This window comes from Gymnoscopelus microlampas (assembly GCF_963454915.1).
Source record: "Gymnoscopelus microlampas genome assembly, chromosome: 5".
Taxonomy (NCBI): domain Eukaryota; kingdom Metazoa; phylum Chordata; class Actinopteri; order Myctophiformes; family Myctophidae; genus Gymnoscopelus; species Gymnoscopelus microlampas.
Genome location: NC_139942.1, coordinates 43,477,840 through 43,495,218, shown reverse-complemented (window position 1 = coordinate 43,495,218; position 17,379 = coordinate 43,477,840). Strand labels below are relative to the sequence as shown.

At 42.4% G+C, this 17,379-nt stretch overlaps 2 protein-coding genes across 3 annotated transcripts in view; both read right to left on the bottom strand.

Annotated features, from left to right (window-relative positions):
- The window catches only part of LOC311046444 (uncharacterized protein), a 57,572-nt gene that overhangs the window by 28,853 nt on the left and 11,340 nt on the right, over nucleotides 1–17,379 (bottom strand). The window lies entirely within an intron of this gene.
- LOC311046445 (uncharacterized protein) lies at nucleotides 1,542–15,702 on the bottom strand. Of its 2 annotated transcripts, XM_084058748.1 has the most exons (8): nucleotides 15,408–15,702; nucleotides 12,853–12,924; nucleotides 11,472–11,546; nucleotides 6,237–6,363; nucleotides 6,040–6,078; nucleotides 5,522–5,723; nucleotides 4,345–4,540; nucleotides 1,542–3,266 (listed from the first exon to the last, which is right to left on the bottom strand). In XM_084058748.1, exons 1-8 carry the CDS (start codon nucleotides 15,498–15,500, stop codon nucleotides 2,013–2,015), a joined length of 2,058 nt encoding a protein of 685 aa, XP_083914874.1. In that variant the 5' UTR covers nucleotides 15,501–15,702; the 3' UTR covers nucleotides 1,542–2,012. The 2 variants fall into 2 exon arrangements, with proteins under 2 accessions (XP_083914874.1, XP_083914875.1); XM_084058749.1 differs by lacking the exon at nucleotides 12,853–12,924.

Sequence of the window (17,379 nt, the reverse complement as noted above, 5' to 3'; positions counted from 1 at the left end):
TCTTTGAGATATGCTTCATTACTTTTGAAAGGAAAGCTCCCTGGTGCTCTACCTTTTAACTTATTCCTGGCCACGCCCACCACTTCCGGTCTAACGTAGGGGGTAGGGGGCTATGGGGTCTGGGGTCTGGGGTCTACCCTACCCCCCCCCCCTCCATAAACTTTTTACCATATTAGATGTAATTTCCAGTGTTCTGGTGAATTTTGGGAGTTTGATACTGAACGGAGAAATCCAGGAGAAATGACAATCCAGGAGTCCAGAAGGAGATGTGGCTGAAATCAAGGAGACTCCTGCAGGATCCAGGAGGGTTGGCAGCCCGAATAAGCATCTACATTTTAGAAACAAGCCCGAATAACACTTTAGAAACAAGCCCAAATAAGCAAAGTTACACTTTACAGACAAGCCCAAATAAACAACTACACTTTAGAAACAAGCCCAAATAAACAACTACACTTTAGAAACAAGCTCTAATAAGCAACTACGCTTTAGTAACAAGCCTAAAAAAACGCAACCCACAACTATCAATATTTACAAGCAACTTTACAGAAAAAGAAGCCCAAAGTCGATTATAATAAGCGGACATGGCAACACTGCTTCATCTTTGTTTTCTGGCGGTTGGCATCTACCTCAGCCATTCAAGGATGTTCTAATACAAGGCTCTGGCATATACGATCGTTGTATTATTGCGCCACCTTGTGTTTATCTTGGAGCATTTACTTAAAATCTGTCTCCCAATTTCAGGCGTCTTTTATTAATTAAAACATTACACTTCGACCACATGATGATTGATAGAATACTTTTTTTAAAACAATCATATTTTCACTGACTTTTGTCTTGAATACATTCTGATAATTTTCATCATTAGGAAACATCCCAAATGTATGGGAAATGTGTACATTTTACTGATATCATTTTAGCTCACCTAGAGGGGAGAAAATGTAAAAAGTGTCTCACATTACCCCACTCTCCCACTAATCTACCTACTATGCCTACCTGATGACAGTCATTTTAATGATGTTAAGCAGTCATTGTAGGAATGTTTTTTTTAAAGGATGAGTAGAGGTGGAGTGGAGTGGGATAATTCCCCCATCTGTCTAAATAAGCTCGGAGCGTTTTATTTTAAAGAAAGAATAAATACAAATGGGAGGGATTATGTGATTGCAATTGAATGATGTAAAAAATGTATATCCCATGGAAATGGGATAAAAAAGACTTGCCCCTTCAATATCGAACGTTAGAGTAAATATGCCAGGATAGCAAAGAAGTAACGCAACACCTGGTGCTGAACCTTGGAGAGAAGTTGTTTGACCATAAGTTGCGGATGATTCCCGTAATTGTGGCACATGCCGGTTCTGGAGAAATAACCACAAATCCAACCGACGTACACACTTGTACTTCAACCGTAATAAAAGGAAGGATCCATGCAGCACTCCTACTGTATTCTATGTGTATCAAGTTGATAGATATACACACTTACATAAAGACACAGAAATGTGTGGAATGTGTAGATATCATTTTTATTTCAATATCCTCTGCCAGAACAAACATCATTTTAACATCAGTTATTCTTCAGGAAATGCAAAAGGTAATTTACAGTAGTGATGATTCTCAACCCTTCCTAATTTGATATGCATCAGGGCTAGCCACGGATCCCCATTTGATAAGATTTGTATTTCTGGGACCTAAATGTATTAAGAACATGTTTATTTTGTTACATTATTTGGTCCAATATGGTCGGTCATTTGGTCCAGTATTCCTCTGACATTCTCTAGTTGTACGCCACATAATAATTGTGAAGATTATCAATGATTTAGTCGAGGACCCCGTGGAAACCTCTCAAGGAATTCACGTTGAGAACCACTGATTTACAGGACAGCCAGACCAATGGATTCTACCTTTGTATTCCTCTACATCTCCCTCTGTCCTTATGGGATTGGGCCCACCCATTTCACCTTTCTCATCACTAATACATAACAGCCTCTCACTGCATGTTCTTAGGCCTTCCTCTAGGTCTACCTGTTCACTTTTTTCTTTTTCCTCCTCTTCCTTTTACTTGGTTCAAAAATTGAGTCACTGTCATGCTCTTGCTCCTCATCTGTTGAGTCACTGTTTACCTGGCCTCTCTCATTACTAACACACAACAGTCTCTTCTCTGCATTCTTCTTAGGCCTTCCTAAAGGTCTGCCTGTGGACCACCTTTTTCCCACCTTTTCTTTCTTCTCCTCATCACCACTATTCTCAGGGTTGCACAATGTGTTGCTTTGCTCAGCCTCATCAGCATCAACACAGCTGCTCTCCGTTTCATCCGTTTTAGCCCCCTCAACATCAACAGCACTTCTATCCATTTGATTCGTTTCATCTTTTTCTACCTCAGACATATTCATCCTCATCTTCTCTATCTGAACTTTCATCCCCGAGTCAGGGACTTCTTCATGATAACGCTGGATGTGACTCTTCAGGCTAACATTGTGATTAAAGGACTCGTCACAGTGCTGACACTGATAGGGTTTCTCTCCTGTGTGGACACGCATGTGGGATTTGAGGTGGCTTGACTGGGTGAATGAGCGCTGGCACACCTCACATACAAACTGCTTTGCATTTGTGTGCACAACCATATGCCTGTCCAGTGCAGAGTTAGAGGGAAAATCCATGCTGCATATGTGACAAATATGTTTTGTGGGACCTCTGTGACTCAGCAGGTGGTCACGGCGCTCTAGCATCTTGGCAAACACCTGTGGACAGTCAGGACATTGATAGGGCTTCTCTGCAGAGGGATGGCTCTGCTCATGGACGAGTTTGTCTGTCCTTGTTCTGAAGGTTGAGTAACAGTACTTGCACACATGCTTGTAGCCATCCTCGTGGGTCTTGTTGTGAGCTTTTAGATTAAACTCACATAAAAATCTCTTGCCGCACACAATACAAGGATAGGGCTTTTTGTCCTCACATATGTGAGCCCTCTGATTCTGACTGTTGAAATATGTTCCGCAATCGGGACAGAGTTTGCGGCAATCCTTTTCATGCTCCTCATTTGCATCAGACTCACTGTCTGCATCTGTCTCACGGTCTGCAAGCTTGCCGTCTATATTGTGGTGCTCCAGTGGATCCCAATCACTGTCTGAATTGTGTTCTCCCTGATCCACCTCACTAGATCCTTCATCCGAGGAGTCCTTCTCATCACTATCACTAAAACCAATAATTTCAGTAATGGCAGCAGCAGAACTCTCTGGATCACCGGTGCAGCTGCGAGGGTCACCCGAGGGCACTGCCTGTAAAAGATAGAGAATAGATGACCAGCAATCTCTGTAGTTGGAATGATTCTCTCATGGTTACATTACATTAATTGTGTTATCTTGGTCCAGTATCTTCTGTAAAAAGTGGGCTAAGATCACGCATCTAGGGAAGTTTGACTACTTTGTCTAACGGATAATAAACAATTTATTAGCCGTTAGTTGAGGTTGGTATGGATTTGGAAAAAACTCCCATTGTTAATGGTTAATCAATGGGTGGTATGAGTGAATTGATTATTCGGATAGAGTATGTACTGATAGTATATATTATAATTGTAACATCATCCTAATATGTTTGTTGATGAAAATTGAAAATACTTAATATTTTCAATTTTACGTAAGTAATATATATATTTGAAGACAAGATCATCAACGACAAACAGAAAAATGTAAGGACAAAAAGTTAGGTAGTTGTAATTTGAATGCATTTTATTCCTACACAATATGCCACAGATGTTTCTACAATATAGATATGTGTAGCATCTTGTGTGTGAATAAATTCAAGAAAAAACATGAAGCAGCCAGGTATAGCACCATCATGAAGCCTTCCGCTTGGCCTACTGGGAGTGTGCATGCAAAGGTTTACGCCGATCGGTGATTTGCGAGATTAGCTGTGGACGAACAGATGCACGCACAAGCAAAAGCAAAATCTGCACCTGCCATCATTCCGGCCTTGGAGAGATCAAAATAAAACTAGAAAATGTGCTCCTCGGAGCACCGGTCTCCGCCAGTACTGTTCCTGATTAATCCTGTCTTACCTCACTTCAAAAGATATAAATGATCTTTTGACACACCTATTTATAGGTCTCCATTTCATCATGCGTCTCGCTAGCCAATCAAAGCACACCCTTTCAACATATTGTCACGTGTCACGTGAAGCTTGACCAATGTTAGCTTGGTGGACACACGGAAGGACGAGAACGAAAACATAGTCTCCTGGCGGAGACAAAAAGAACATGGACCTATTCATGAGTGTACCGTGTTATTCAACGCATTCATTTCACATCAATATTCAACATTAAGGATATAATGGATACTAATTATCTATTTAAATAACCTCCAGTGGCTGACTCTTCCAGTTTCTGCTGAAGTTGCATTGGAGGCACAGCTGATGAACAGCCAGGAAGGTCCCTCTTGTTGTCTTCTTGACTTCACACATGAGGCCACACGCTGGACAGTCTTCAAACAGTTGGAGGAGACAGTATTCATCCACAATGTATTTAGGGACATCATTTATGGAGGGTGAGGCTTGTCTGCACAATGAATAGGAGATAAATGGGGGGAAAAGGAAAAAGGCTACATGAAACAAATGTCAGTGAATGCCAGAAGTGATAGTACTGTTAATTAGAATCAACTTTATTGTCACATCACTGAGATATATACTATATATATATATACACATACACACACACACACACACACACACACACACACACACACACACACAGAAGACCATCAGTTACAGTATGTAGTACATAAGGTGCGAAAGTGGTAACACATTGGTAGGTTCACATAGCAGCAGGTATGTGCATGATTAGACATAAGGTGCAGAAAACACAAATAAAACGGTAAAACAAATCCACATGACAAGTAAATTCTGCACAGAAGAACATATCCACATGAAGGGAGGAAAAAACTGTCCAGTCCACATGAAGGGAGGAAAAAACAGTCCAGTCCAGCAACAGTATTACTACTATACAGTGCTGTAAAGTACTGTACTTATGCCTCCGTCATACAGTCTGGAGTTCAAAGGAAGCTTTGAAAATGATCAAGCGATAAAGCGGATGCGACGCCTCCTCCCCACTTCCGTTTAGTCTTTACAGTCGTGCAAAATTATCTCAATATAAATCAAAATCATCTAAGTATAATATATAGCTTGCTGCTTAGCAGAAATAGAAATTAAAATATTAAATGTAAAGACATTTTACAGTAATACATTATATCATTTTTTTTTTTTTTTAATGACAAACAGAAGACAGCTTCCTGTCTCGGATTTCAGCAGGTGTAGTTCCAAACTCTATATCCACAAGTTTCCTAGCGCATTATGGGCATCACTTCCTGTCGATTTGATAAGGTATCAGGGATCAAATCGACAGGAAGTGATGCCCATAATGCCCTAGGAAACTTGTGGATAGCATTCAGAGATTGTGAAATAGTCTGGCTACACAAGACTACTACCATATTAGTTCTATTCAACTAGCCATTATCACCATTATGCTTTGGAGTCAACTTACGATAGCATTGACTCTGTCGAGACAGATTCTCCAGGGATATAAGGGTCAGTGAAGACTCCATGATCATCATCTGGTTTCAGCCGTTGTCTTTTAGAGGGTTTAAAGGGCCCCCGGAATGTTGAGCTCTGGATTGCTGGTGGTCTTTTCCATTGGACTGGTGTACCAATGGCAACACTCACAGAAAGGACACTTGCCTGAGAACCTAATTGGAAAACATAGCCTTGTTTGTTAACTACTTTCAACCTGGCGTACCAATTTCGACATTCAAGAATGTCCAACAAATTTAAAAAACAAACTCTAAACATTTTTTAAATGGTAAAAAATAGCAAATCTACCAGCTCACTATGTGTCACAGCACTGGTTATTTTCACACGACACTGTAATATGACGAAATATAAAATAGCTTTAGATAGCTAAAAGGCATGCCACTATAGCTGCCAAAATGATTGAAAAAAGCATTTGGGCAACACGCCACAGAAATAACAGTTATTAAATGATATATATTACAATGGACAAACCTCGACTTCTTCGATGGACTTCTTCGCTTGCCTGAGAACCTAATTAGAAAACATAGCCTTGTTTGTCAACTACTTTCAACCTGGCGTACCAATTTTCGGCATTCGAACATTTTCAAGAATGTCCAACACATTTATTTGGGCAACACGCCACAGAAATAACAGTTATTACATTTCCAGAAATATTACAATTGACAAACCTCGACTTCTTCGATACACTAGGGTGTTCATGGAGAGCTGGGTACTAACAGATTTCTTCTTTTGGGGTTCAGTCTGGCAGCCTATGTCACTGGAACGTTGGTAGTGGTACTGCACAAATACCTTATCCTAAGAACAAATTGGAATAGGTTAGGGCAGATGAAGTTAAGAATAAAGTATGCCATCCTCTCTCAATTGATTGTAAAATCCGGATAGTATGCCATCCTCTCTCAATTGATTGTAAAATCCGGATAAAGTCTATAAATAAACACTGAGCCCTGCAAGTTAAACATGTATTTCTAGCAGGGACAATACATATTAATTAATACATCTATACTTTAATGTTAAATGTGCCAGATTTAGCCAAAAGAGTAACTTTGATGGTGGGCTGGTCTCATTTTAGATACTCATCAGTCTGAGAATAAAAGAGTACATTTCTACACTAAACTTTATTCAGAAAAACATCAACACAAACAAGGTTGTGTTGTGTTTTATTAAAATTGAAAATGAATTAATATTAGCAGCTGGCTGTTTGGCAATGGAAAGCAATGTTAGTGGTGATACGTAATTATAATTAATAAGAGTAGATCTACGGGTACCCTCATAAGTCTATAAAAGGTCTCTGTTCCTGCCCGTCCACACTAAAGTGCAGTGCCAGAGTTTTTGAAACAAACTGGGTTAGGGTGCGGTCACACCGAACTTTAATTCTGCCTAAGCGGCGGATTCTGCCAATGCTTTTCAATGGGAAAGTAGCATTTTTTTGTGAAATCCGCAAATGGCAACAAACCGCTCCGTTTTCATTGAAAAGCATTGGCAGAATCCACCGCATAGGCAGAATTTAAGTTTGGTGTGACCGCACCCTTAGGGCACGGCCCCACCGCACTTTTATTTTACCTCTGGGGCGGAATCTGACAATGCTTTGTCAATGCAAATGCGTGGATTCTTGGAAAAAATGCACAAGACCATGAATCCACGCATTTGCATTGACAAAGCATTGGCAGATTCCGTGTGGTGGGGCCGTGCCCTCAGGGCGCGCTCCCACCGCACTTTTATTTTACCTCTGGGGCAGAATCTGCCAATGCTTTGTCAATGCAAATGCGTGGATTCACGCAAGAGCAGATTTTTCCGCTTATCGCGCAGACCTTGCGTTTATCCGCTCTACACGAAGGAGCATAAAACTGCTGGAGGCAGGAGCTGATTTTCCCCCTCTGTCCAATCGGGTGAGTCGAAGGCGGACTGTCCCAAGACTCAGGAAGCAACATGGTGCTCTCAGTGGACCAACTGGTTGTAGCTGTTGCATCTCACCCAGTACTTTATGATTTGTGCACTTGGGGTTCGTACATCTACATACACGTTCAGATTTAAAATATAAAGTGCTTACCCCATGGCCACGGATTTTACAATCATGTACGGGCCCTCAGAAGTACCCGTATCTTCCGTTTTGTTCAATAAAAAGCATTTTAATCCGATTGGTGGCCATTTTCCCATCTAACTATATAAATGGCGAGCAACTTCCGCACCCTCGGTGGTGACACCCCACAGCTCTGTTATCGACTAAACAACGCACCGCCAGACCACATGTCGCCTACTGACTCGCCACGGCGGCCGCGCTGAATTTACGCCTCGCGTAGGGGACATCTCACTGCTCACTACACCGTTTCCACCGCGCAACATAATTAATTCTACTCACCAAATGTCGGACAAAACGGAAGGGGAGCCAGCTTCGTACCGTTTACCGTGCGCACGACCTCATCACCACAACAGCAGCCAGCCGCTGCGGGGTTTTTTTCCTTTTTTTCCACACTTTTTTTTTGGTCACCATTTTCTCCAGGCACCATTTCTGGTGTAACGTCGGGTGTTTCTTTTCACCAGCCAATCACCTTTCACGTTGCCACGTCCGTTGCCACGTCGCGCTGACGTACGCTAAACAAGCGCTGCCGTGCGCACAATGCAAACGAGCCCAAAGGCGCGCAAAAATAAGCCGACCATTGCTTAGACACAAAGTCAGACCTGGTAACGCAGCCTACGCCAATCATGTGTGAGAGATCTACAAGCTATGGGGCAGAGACGCCACCGTATCTTAGCAACAACTACAGCGCTCACTCTCATTGGTCGTGTCACGCTAAGAGCAGTCTCCACACAATGGCATCGCAGACAGCTTGCTGTTACTGCTGTAGCCATCACAGGCAGTTGCAGCACGACGGACAGGGCGCTGTGATAGCTGCCATGTCGCTAACGCTAACCTGCTTGTCATGCCTGCAGCGGCTGTGCAATCACTTTGTCAACAATGCACGTTCGTGTGGTGAATGTCTATATTGCTGCTCAGTTCGTCCATTGTAGATGGTGTATGTTTGTGTGTGTCTTCTGGACAACTATGTAGCTCCACAGCAACTACAGTAACTAACGTAATGGCAGGACCGCCCCCTGCAACGCATGTTAGGCTGCATTATGGTCATGTAGTAATTTCAGATAATTTCGCTCCGATTACAGCAGTGTTTATCAACCCTTTCACGCCGCCCCCCCCCCCCCCCCCCCAAATACACGTACTTGATCTGGGACCCCCCCATTCTGTTTGACTCCGTTCCACAAGTAAATATTGTGAAAATAGCCGATCTACAAGCTCGAAACGCCTCACGTTGAGAGGCTTTGTAAGCTTGGAGATCGGCTATTTTGTACATGATTGCCTCTTTCTTACATTCTTTGCCAATGTGGCCCATGTTTTCATAGCATACTTTATTGACTACTTCTGTTGCACAAATGGCCATTTCCTTTACTTTCGGCTTTTCATTGTCTCCGCCAGGCCGAAAGGCATGGCGCAAGACTATGTTTCACCCCCTGTCCGTCCGTCTGTGATAGCTAATCTCTCACATCGTTGACTTGATCGCAGCAAAATAACAGCCCGATGTGGACAGTCAGTGAGAGCTGGATAAACGACGTAAAATGTGTCAAAAGGAGTCTGTACGGCTGTCGATAAATGAACACATGACGTCGGTGGGAGAGGAGATACTGTGTCTTTTGGACAAACAGCAGCGTGGTGCTGATGTTTGTTGTGTGAAGCAGCTTAATGTCAGAGTGTTTGTGTTGGAGCGCCTCAGTGCGGCTGCAGAGTTCATGTGCAACCTCTTCCACAGAGACACAGACACACTAGAAACTCTGCTGGGGAAAAAAAACACTGCTGGGCATTGACTTTCCTATGGACATTGATCTACACACTGCAGGTATATCTGCTACACACACAACATCAAACTACACACTGCAGGTATGATGCAGCGTTTGCATTACAGCCAGCATGCCAGCGTAGTTCCCATATGGTTTCAAGGTGGGCTAAACCATATGGACCCCATGTCAGCAATGTCAGCGCCATCCACTTCAGTCCCAACTGCGATGCCCATGCAGGCTATAAGTAGCTTCTACCTGGCCCTTAGGTGGGCCCCAACTAGCCATGTTTATGTGGGACCAAGGCGGGTCCTAACTGGGTTTGCCCATGCAGGCTTTACCTGGGTTCTACCTGGGCCCTAGGTGTACCCTAACCAACCACAGTGCAGTGCCCATCGCTCCAATTGTTGTGACGTCAGGGCTCTCAATACTGCACATTGGTGGAGGAGGAGGGGCCGCAGGGCGACCGCACACATCGCTGAACCAATGGTAGCCCACGGATGTTTCCTCTGTGGATTTACAATCTGCCCCTCTATGCCACATATCATCCGCACTACAGGGTCTTCACTCACCGAGCCACGGCCCCACTGACCCTCATGACGCTACGCCACTTAAACGTGCGGCAGCATGCGCTGGGTTGCCAGGTTTGCACAGCCTGCGCCAGAAACAAGCAACCACCTTCATGAAAAAAAAAAAAAAACCGAAATGGTCCGCAATGTTCCAGGGGTGTCCCCGCGCGTCCCAACACTCCACAGGGGGTCAGTGGACCATCAGGGGGTCCGCGGACCCCCTGTGGACCCCCTGAAACATAACAAATATTATTTCTTCAAATTTTTTCCTTTTTCAATACAACTTTTCCACAGTTTCACTCCGGCGATTTGGGTCCCCCAATATACACACGGCCACGCTGGGCCCCGTGCGCGGCTGGGGTTGAGGGGGGCGGAGCCCCCCGAAACTCTAGTAGAGTTATAATGTACCAACAGTGCAATACACCTCTCAACCGCTAGGGTCGCGCAATTGAAAGCATACGGAGAAAATTACCACTGATTGGATTAAAATACTTTTTATTGAACAATACGGAAGATACGGATACTTATGAGGGCCCGTACATGATTGTAACATCCGTGGCCATGGGGTAAGTACTTTATATTTTAAATCTGAATGTGTATGTAGATGTACGAACCCCAAGTGTGAAAGTGCAAAGACATTTTTTTGTCTAGTGTCTAGTGGCGGTGCGGGCTACGGGGACGGTCTTGAATGTGAGTGACAGGTGCGTGCGTCACAGCGTTTTTTTAGAATCCGCTGGCTGCAAAAAACTGTGGCCGCGCACAACCTGCGTTTAACAGCGGCCAGCCAACTTTTGGTGAGAGCGCGCCCTTAGCAGTGTTTTCAAAAGTCTGCATTTTAGTGGGTCAAACTTACAGCTGCACCATGTAACTTTCCTCTTCTACCATGGATTTGAACCCGGTTTCCTGCACAAGTGCAGAAATTTGTACCATTGAACTAATAGTACAAATCCCATTGGGATTTTTTTTATCTTGACCATCAGGTCAAAATTTGTGTTGTCTTGCTAACTTTGTTTTTATTTTTGGAAAATAGTTTTAGTTTAATTTTCATTCACTGTAATATGGGGTATTTTTCCAGGGGTGAGATTTGTAGTGCTACAGATTTAAAAAATAATAATTGGAAAATATATTTCATATTTACCTCATATTCTAGGCTTAGGGTGCGGTCACACCGAACTTTAATTCTACCAATGCTTTTCAATGGGAACAGAGCGGGTTTTTTTTGTTGCTTAAATCCTCGAATGGCAGGCAACAAACCAATCCGTTCCCATTGAAAAGCATTGGCAGAATCCACCCGCAAAGGTAGAATCAAAGTTCGGTGTGACTGCCCCCTTACGTATGAAATAAAACAAAAACTAAGGACATTTTCTCTATCATTTGTTTGTTTTAGTTAGTTTTATACACACAATACAGTTTTCAGTTAGGTTTTTGTAAAGCCTGTTTTTCATTCAGTTGATGAAGTTGTTTTCACATCTAGTATCCATTATTTTGTTAGTTGTTGTTAACGATAATAACCTTGTCCCGGTCTTCAACTTTCAACATGAGAGGTGTTCTGTAACATTGGCTGTGGGTGTCTTGTTGTGATGAACTCTATTGGGGAAAAAGACAATGAAAACAATAACAATAAATCAATTCACTGATGTACAAAAACATACATATTCTTTGAATGCCCTGCATCATTAGTTGCAGAGCATTTCTGCAGCATGGTTAAAGGTAGGGTAATTAAAGGAGTAGTTCACCAAAAAGAATGACTTATTTTCTATCAATTGCACACCCCATGAAGCCTTGAATTTGTGGATTTTTGTTTTTGTTGCATTCCTAAGCCAATAATTTGATTCCCGTCTCCTACCGGCTAATGTATCCGGTAGGAGACTACCAGAAATACACCCAGTCATCAAATTATTGGCTTAGGAATGCGACAAAAACAAATCCATGAATTCAAGGCTTTATGGGGTGTGCAATTGATAGAAAATAAGTCATTTTTTTGGGTGAACTACTCCTTCAAGTGATATTTTTTGTTCAAAAGGTTAAAGCACAAAGGTTAAAGCGTCTCTCCAGCTCTTTAAACAGAAGACTACATTTTCAGGCGGGTGGCAAATCTTCAGCCAATCAGGAGAAAGTACCCATTTATCAGCTTAAAGGGTCTACACCATGAATTTTAACTTTTTCTTCATTTTTGTGTGTTTTTGGTCTCCCCCACCTCTCTTCTGTTCCAACAAATACCCGACTTCGAGCATGCAGGCTTTCATAGGCTATCTGTGGTTTTCATGTAAATTAGTCTGAAAACAGTCCGTCAGATTTGTTCCCCCACCCTACGTCACGTCTGGGAACAATTCCTCCCGTTTTTCAGTTCTAACAAAAAAAAAAAAAATCCCCAAAAAAAAAAAAATCCACACAGAACCAGGACATGACATGCATACAAACTGGCTCAATAGCGCCCCGTGCCAAACAGGACAATGTGGTATTGCAGGTGAAAGTGCTTTATAAGCCAGAGAGAAGTTAGTTGGAATGAGTATATCTGAGGCTTGATTTAGGCTCAAACCTTTTGAAAAACGTTTGAGGGACATAAACAATATGATATCAAATATTATTATTATTTTTAAAATTCATGGTGTAGCTCCTTTAAATTTTATAGTGTTCCTGTTCCAGTTCCAATTTTGTCTGCTCATTTATTTGTGCCATCACTTCAAAATTCACTTGTTTATCCTGTGTGAGAAAATGCATTTTCTGTTTAATTAAGAGCTGGAGGGACAGGGAGACCTGTATAAACACTATGCCAATGAGTACTGTCACAATATAAAGAAAATGTAACACTTATTTTCCTCAGTTTTCTTTTTTCATTTGATGAAAATGTTTTCATATTTAGGTATCCATTATAATTGTTAGCGATAATAACCTTGTCACAGTCTTTCAACATGAGAGGTGTGCTGGGACATTGGTTGTGGGTGTTTTCTTGTTGTGATGAACTCTATTGGGGAAAAAGACAATGAAAACAATAACAATGAATAAATTCACTGATGTATTGGTAATTTGGCACAAAACATAAGCTACATAATCTTTGAATGCCCTGCATCATTAGTTGCAGAGCATTTCTGCAGCATGGTTAAAGGAATTCTTTGATTGATTGAATACTGTATTAGAAAATGTGAACAGCGTGGAATTACAGTAACACACTTGGGCAAAAGGATAACACAAATGGCTTGAATACATAGAGCACTTTTGCCTGAGGACTTTTTTCTAAGCATTGAGTTTAGTGTCATTTGGGGACGGGGTGAAATCAATCATTTACGATGCACTTAGCATTAACAGTGGTTCTCAAAATGTAATAATTGCAAGGACCCCCATAATAACTCAAATGGTACAAATAAACTCTCGAGAGCTTTTCCTCAAGGAATCCTGAGGCTCACCAGACCCCACTTTAGAGATGAATAAAGTCAATACAGTGCATCGCAAAACAAAGATGAAAGAAGAACTACTTTGTTATGAGTTCCAATGTTTAATGTGAAATCAGGCATTCGACGTTGCATTCACATAAATTAAACAGGATGCACAATAGACTATACTGTTATTGGTTAATGGTCAATTATATTCAATGAAACAACCTTAGTTAAAACAACCCTAGTTATCATTTCTACAATTAAATGCGGATTATTCATTTGCACAAGTTTGTTGTGTAATATGAGCACTTCGGGGTTCTTGGCATGAAAATGTTTGAGAATGTGGTATCCAATAGATCACACTTTGAGTCCCTGATTCGATTTGCAACTGTATGGGCCAGGAAGGGATGGATGGAGACAGTGTCTTGTGGCTTTGTTGTTCCCTGTGCCGTCCAGGTAAAACAAAGAGAATGCTAATTGTACTCCCCACCCAGGTCAACAGTCACCTCTGAATAAACTCTCCTATCTGTACAGGCTAAAGTAGACTTGTAATCCTAGTAATTCTAACATATGGCTTAGATGTGTATGTTATGTTATGAAATATACAACAAGAACCACGGATACAAACAACTGGTTTAAACCAGTAGTTCTCAAACTTTTTCATGTCAAGGACCCCCAAATTGACACTTATTAGCCCGCGGACCCCCATTTCAAAATATATTTCAGGGACCCCCATAAGAGAAGATTTTTCACGGCTCTGGCAGTGATTCTCAACCATTTTAATTTCAAGGACCCCCAGTTTGACATGCATTAGGTCTACAGACCCCCATTTAATGGCATTTCTATCACTTGGACCGCAATTTATATTGTAAAATCTATGTCAATTTAACTCTGAGAGTGTATAAATGGACCCTAACGGGTCCATTTGGTTTCATTTGTACACTCTCAGAGTTACAGACCCATAATCCATTTGGTGCCTAATCTATCATTTAGCTGGGGAGTGGGGACCCCCTGGAACTCCCTCAAGGACCCCTGGGGGTCCCCGGACCCCACTTTGAGAACCAATGGTTTAAACAACATTACACAGCAAGCCAGAAATAAGCGACTACACTTGAGGAACAAGCCTGTGATTAGTGTGATAGTTTCTCAAAATGTTTGAGAAATGACAATTTTCTCAAAATGTCCTCCAATATGCTTTCAACTACGCGGCCCTATCGGCTGGGAGGTGTATTGCACTCTGTATACATTATAACTATGAGAAAATGGCCGCCAATCGGATTAAAACGCTTTTTATTGAACAATACGGAAGATACGGGTACTTAGACCCAAGCGTTTCAACTTGTTACATCCATGGCCGTGAGGTCAGCACTTTATATTTTAAAGCTGAACGTTTATGTTGATGTACGGGTTGTACATGGAGAAAGTACCAAAACCAGGTACAAGTTGCTCCATGAGCTAGCTGAGACAGTACAGTATGACTTTAGTTGGTCCCGCCCGCGTCGGTATGTTCTGCCGGCTCTAATGTCCAATTATTTCCTTCCGACTATAAAACAATCTATAGGTAGTCGCGGCCTGAAACAGGCATCGATGGGCTGAAACAACCGTTCAAAACGTTTAGTTTTTTGGCATCCTGCGGTGAATTAACGTGGAGGCTCGTCCCTGATTAGCCCCTTTTGGGACCCCGTTTACCTTTTTTTTGTATTTGGGAAGGCATTCCCAAATACAAAAAAGGTAAACAGGGCCCCGAAAGGGGCTAGTCCCTGATCGAACTCAACTCCATGTTAAACAGCCATGCACATTCACGACCAGCACCGTCTCTGCATGTTGACCTCAAAGCAGATCGGCATAAAACCCCGGTTTTAAAGGTTGTTTCAACCCATCCATTCATGACTTTAGTTTACACCGTCGTAACAACAGAGACCTGTAAGTTACCGCGACTACCGTTACATTTTCCATACGATGTTCAGAAGTAATCTTATCGACGCTGAACTAAATCTCGTAACTAAACGGTGGGGGAGGAGTCAAACCTATTCATGCTCATAATTCATTTTATTTTAGGGCTGTTTTAACTTACCGGTAATGCTCCTGAGGTGATGCTTTCTGTGTCTCCTGGATAAATCGTTGGAACAGCGCCTGGCTTCAGCAGTGTCCTTTTTGCAAATCCCATATTGACTTGGACTGAGTTGGTGAAGCAGTCATCAGTAAAATGGGAACTACACACCCGAAGCTTGGTAGAGAGGGCTGAGGGAATCACCCGGTCTTTATAAATAAAATGAAGCCATTGATCACGTCTGACCCTGTCAACTGGTAAAGTGTGAAATGACCGTGTGACGGCCGTCGCAGAGCAGCTAGGCACAGAGCAGCCGCAGACTGCCATGTTCACACACTTGTTTGTGGCAGGCAGCTACGCCCACAAAGGTTGTAGTATGATCATGACAATAAGGGGAGGTGCCATGGGTGGGTTTGTATTGCGTCAGTAAATCGCTGTTTTTTGATTGGCACTTTTGACTCTCAAGGTTTCAGCCTCCCCAAAAAGGAGGGGACCAAGTACAGACCCTGGTCAGCTGAAGTATATACTGTAGCTCAGGGGTCTTCAACAGGGGGTCCGGGACCACTCAGGGGTCCTCAGAGTTACTACAAGGGGTCCGCCAAATCTTTGTGTGATATGATTTTTTTTTTTTACCTTAACCCCATCCCTTTTCTGAGGTGAACTTTAGCCAAAAATAGCCGATCTACAAGCTCACAACACCTTGAGGGGTAGAGGTATAGGTGAAGAGAAGACCAAGTAAACAAAAAAAGTTTCATCTGAAACACAATTTTATACAATATAGAGGGGGTCCCTGCTTCATCTCTCTCTCCACTAGGGGGTCTTTGAGCTGAAAACGTTGAAGATCCCTGCTGTAGGTGGTTAAATGTAATCCATTTATACAGTCTATGACTGTAATACGCCTCCCAGCTCTCCATCTTCTTCCATTGCAGTGGTGGATGAACTGTGGCATGAACAGACCATGCTCAGGCTGTTAAAAGTGGTAGAACTCCCCATGCTGGATGGAGTGCTTCAGTGCAGCCAGAACCCCTCACCTTCTCCATGTCGTCAGCTGGCTCACAACGAACCAGACCTCATCTACAGCAGCAGTCACCTGGACAGACAGATCCTCAAGTCTTTTAGTACTGGCTTTATTGACGGTGACAACTCGTGGTGTGTGTGTGTGTAGGTCTTTGATGACATACATACATTTCATAAGATTATTGTAACAGTTTAACCACTTTGAACTTGGTGTCCCTATTTTGGGCACGTCATTGTCAAAAATCTTGAAAAACGGCAGATCTACAAGGTTACAACATGTTGTGTCTGACGCACTGTGAAATTGTAGATCAGCTGTTATTACTAATCAGCAATAGAAATTAAATTATCCTTGGTACATTTACGGAATACGTCAAGGTCGTCCCCTCCATGGACCTGTTTGACTACGTCATGGAAAGAGGAGGCAGCCTGCCGGAGCATGAGGCTAAGACCATAATGGAGCAGCTAGTGGATGCACTGATAGAGTTCCATCAGAAAGGTTTTGTTCACAGGGACATCAAGCTCGAGAACATACTAGTGCAGACAGGCTCTCAGGGTCCGGTAGTCAGGGTCATAGACTTTGGCTTTAGCTGCGCCCAGACAGATGAGGAATATACCGACATGGCTGGTACAATTTTTTTTTTTTTTTTTTTTTCAAAATCCAAAACTCCTTCTTGAAATATGACTCAACTTTTCGCAAAGCGCCAAAAACCAAGCACATCATTTTTTTGGCAAAAGCAATATAGGCTTATGGAAAAATGCCACCACAAAAACCCTTGCAAAAAATAATACAAAATAAGGCAAAAAAGCCAACGCCTGATGATGAGACAGACCAGCAATGAAAAACACTGCCCAACACAGCACTCAGTAAAGTGGTGTCCTAATAAGGGGTGTACACAAACTTAGGCCTACCAATGCAAATGACAAATACTGAAAGGAAATACTGATATACTTTGCAAACAACTCAACAAAACAGTGGCTC

Bases quoted from the DNA above. Each gene is read 5' to 3' on its own strand.
- LOC311046445 (XM_084058748.1), bottom strand. From the start codon at position 15,500: ATGGGATTTGCAAAAAGGACACTGCTGAAGCCAGGCGCTGTTCCAACG. The intron at 6,364-11,471 runs GTTATTATCGTT...ATTTGTTCTTAG, and splicing joins AAGTTGAAGACCGGGACAAG to GATAAGGTATTTGTGCAGTA. The intron at 6,079-6,236 runs GTTTGTCAATTG...TTTTCTAATTAG, and splicing joins AGTGTATCGAAGAAGTCGAG to GTTCTCAGGCAAGCGAAGAA.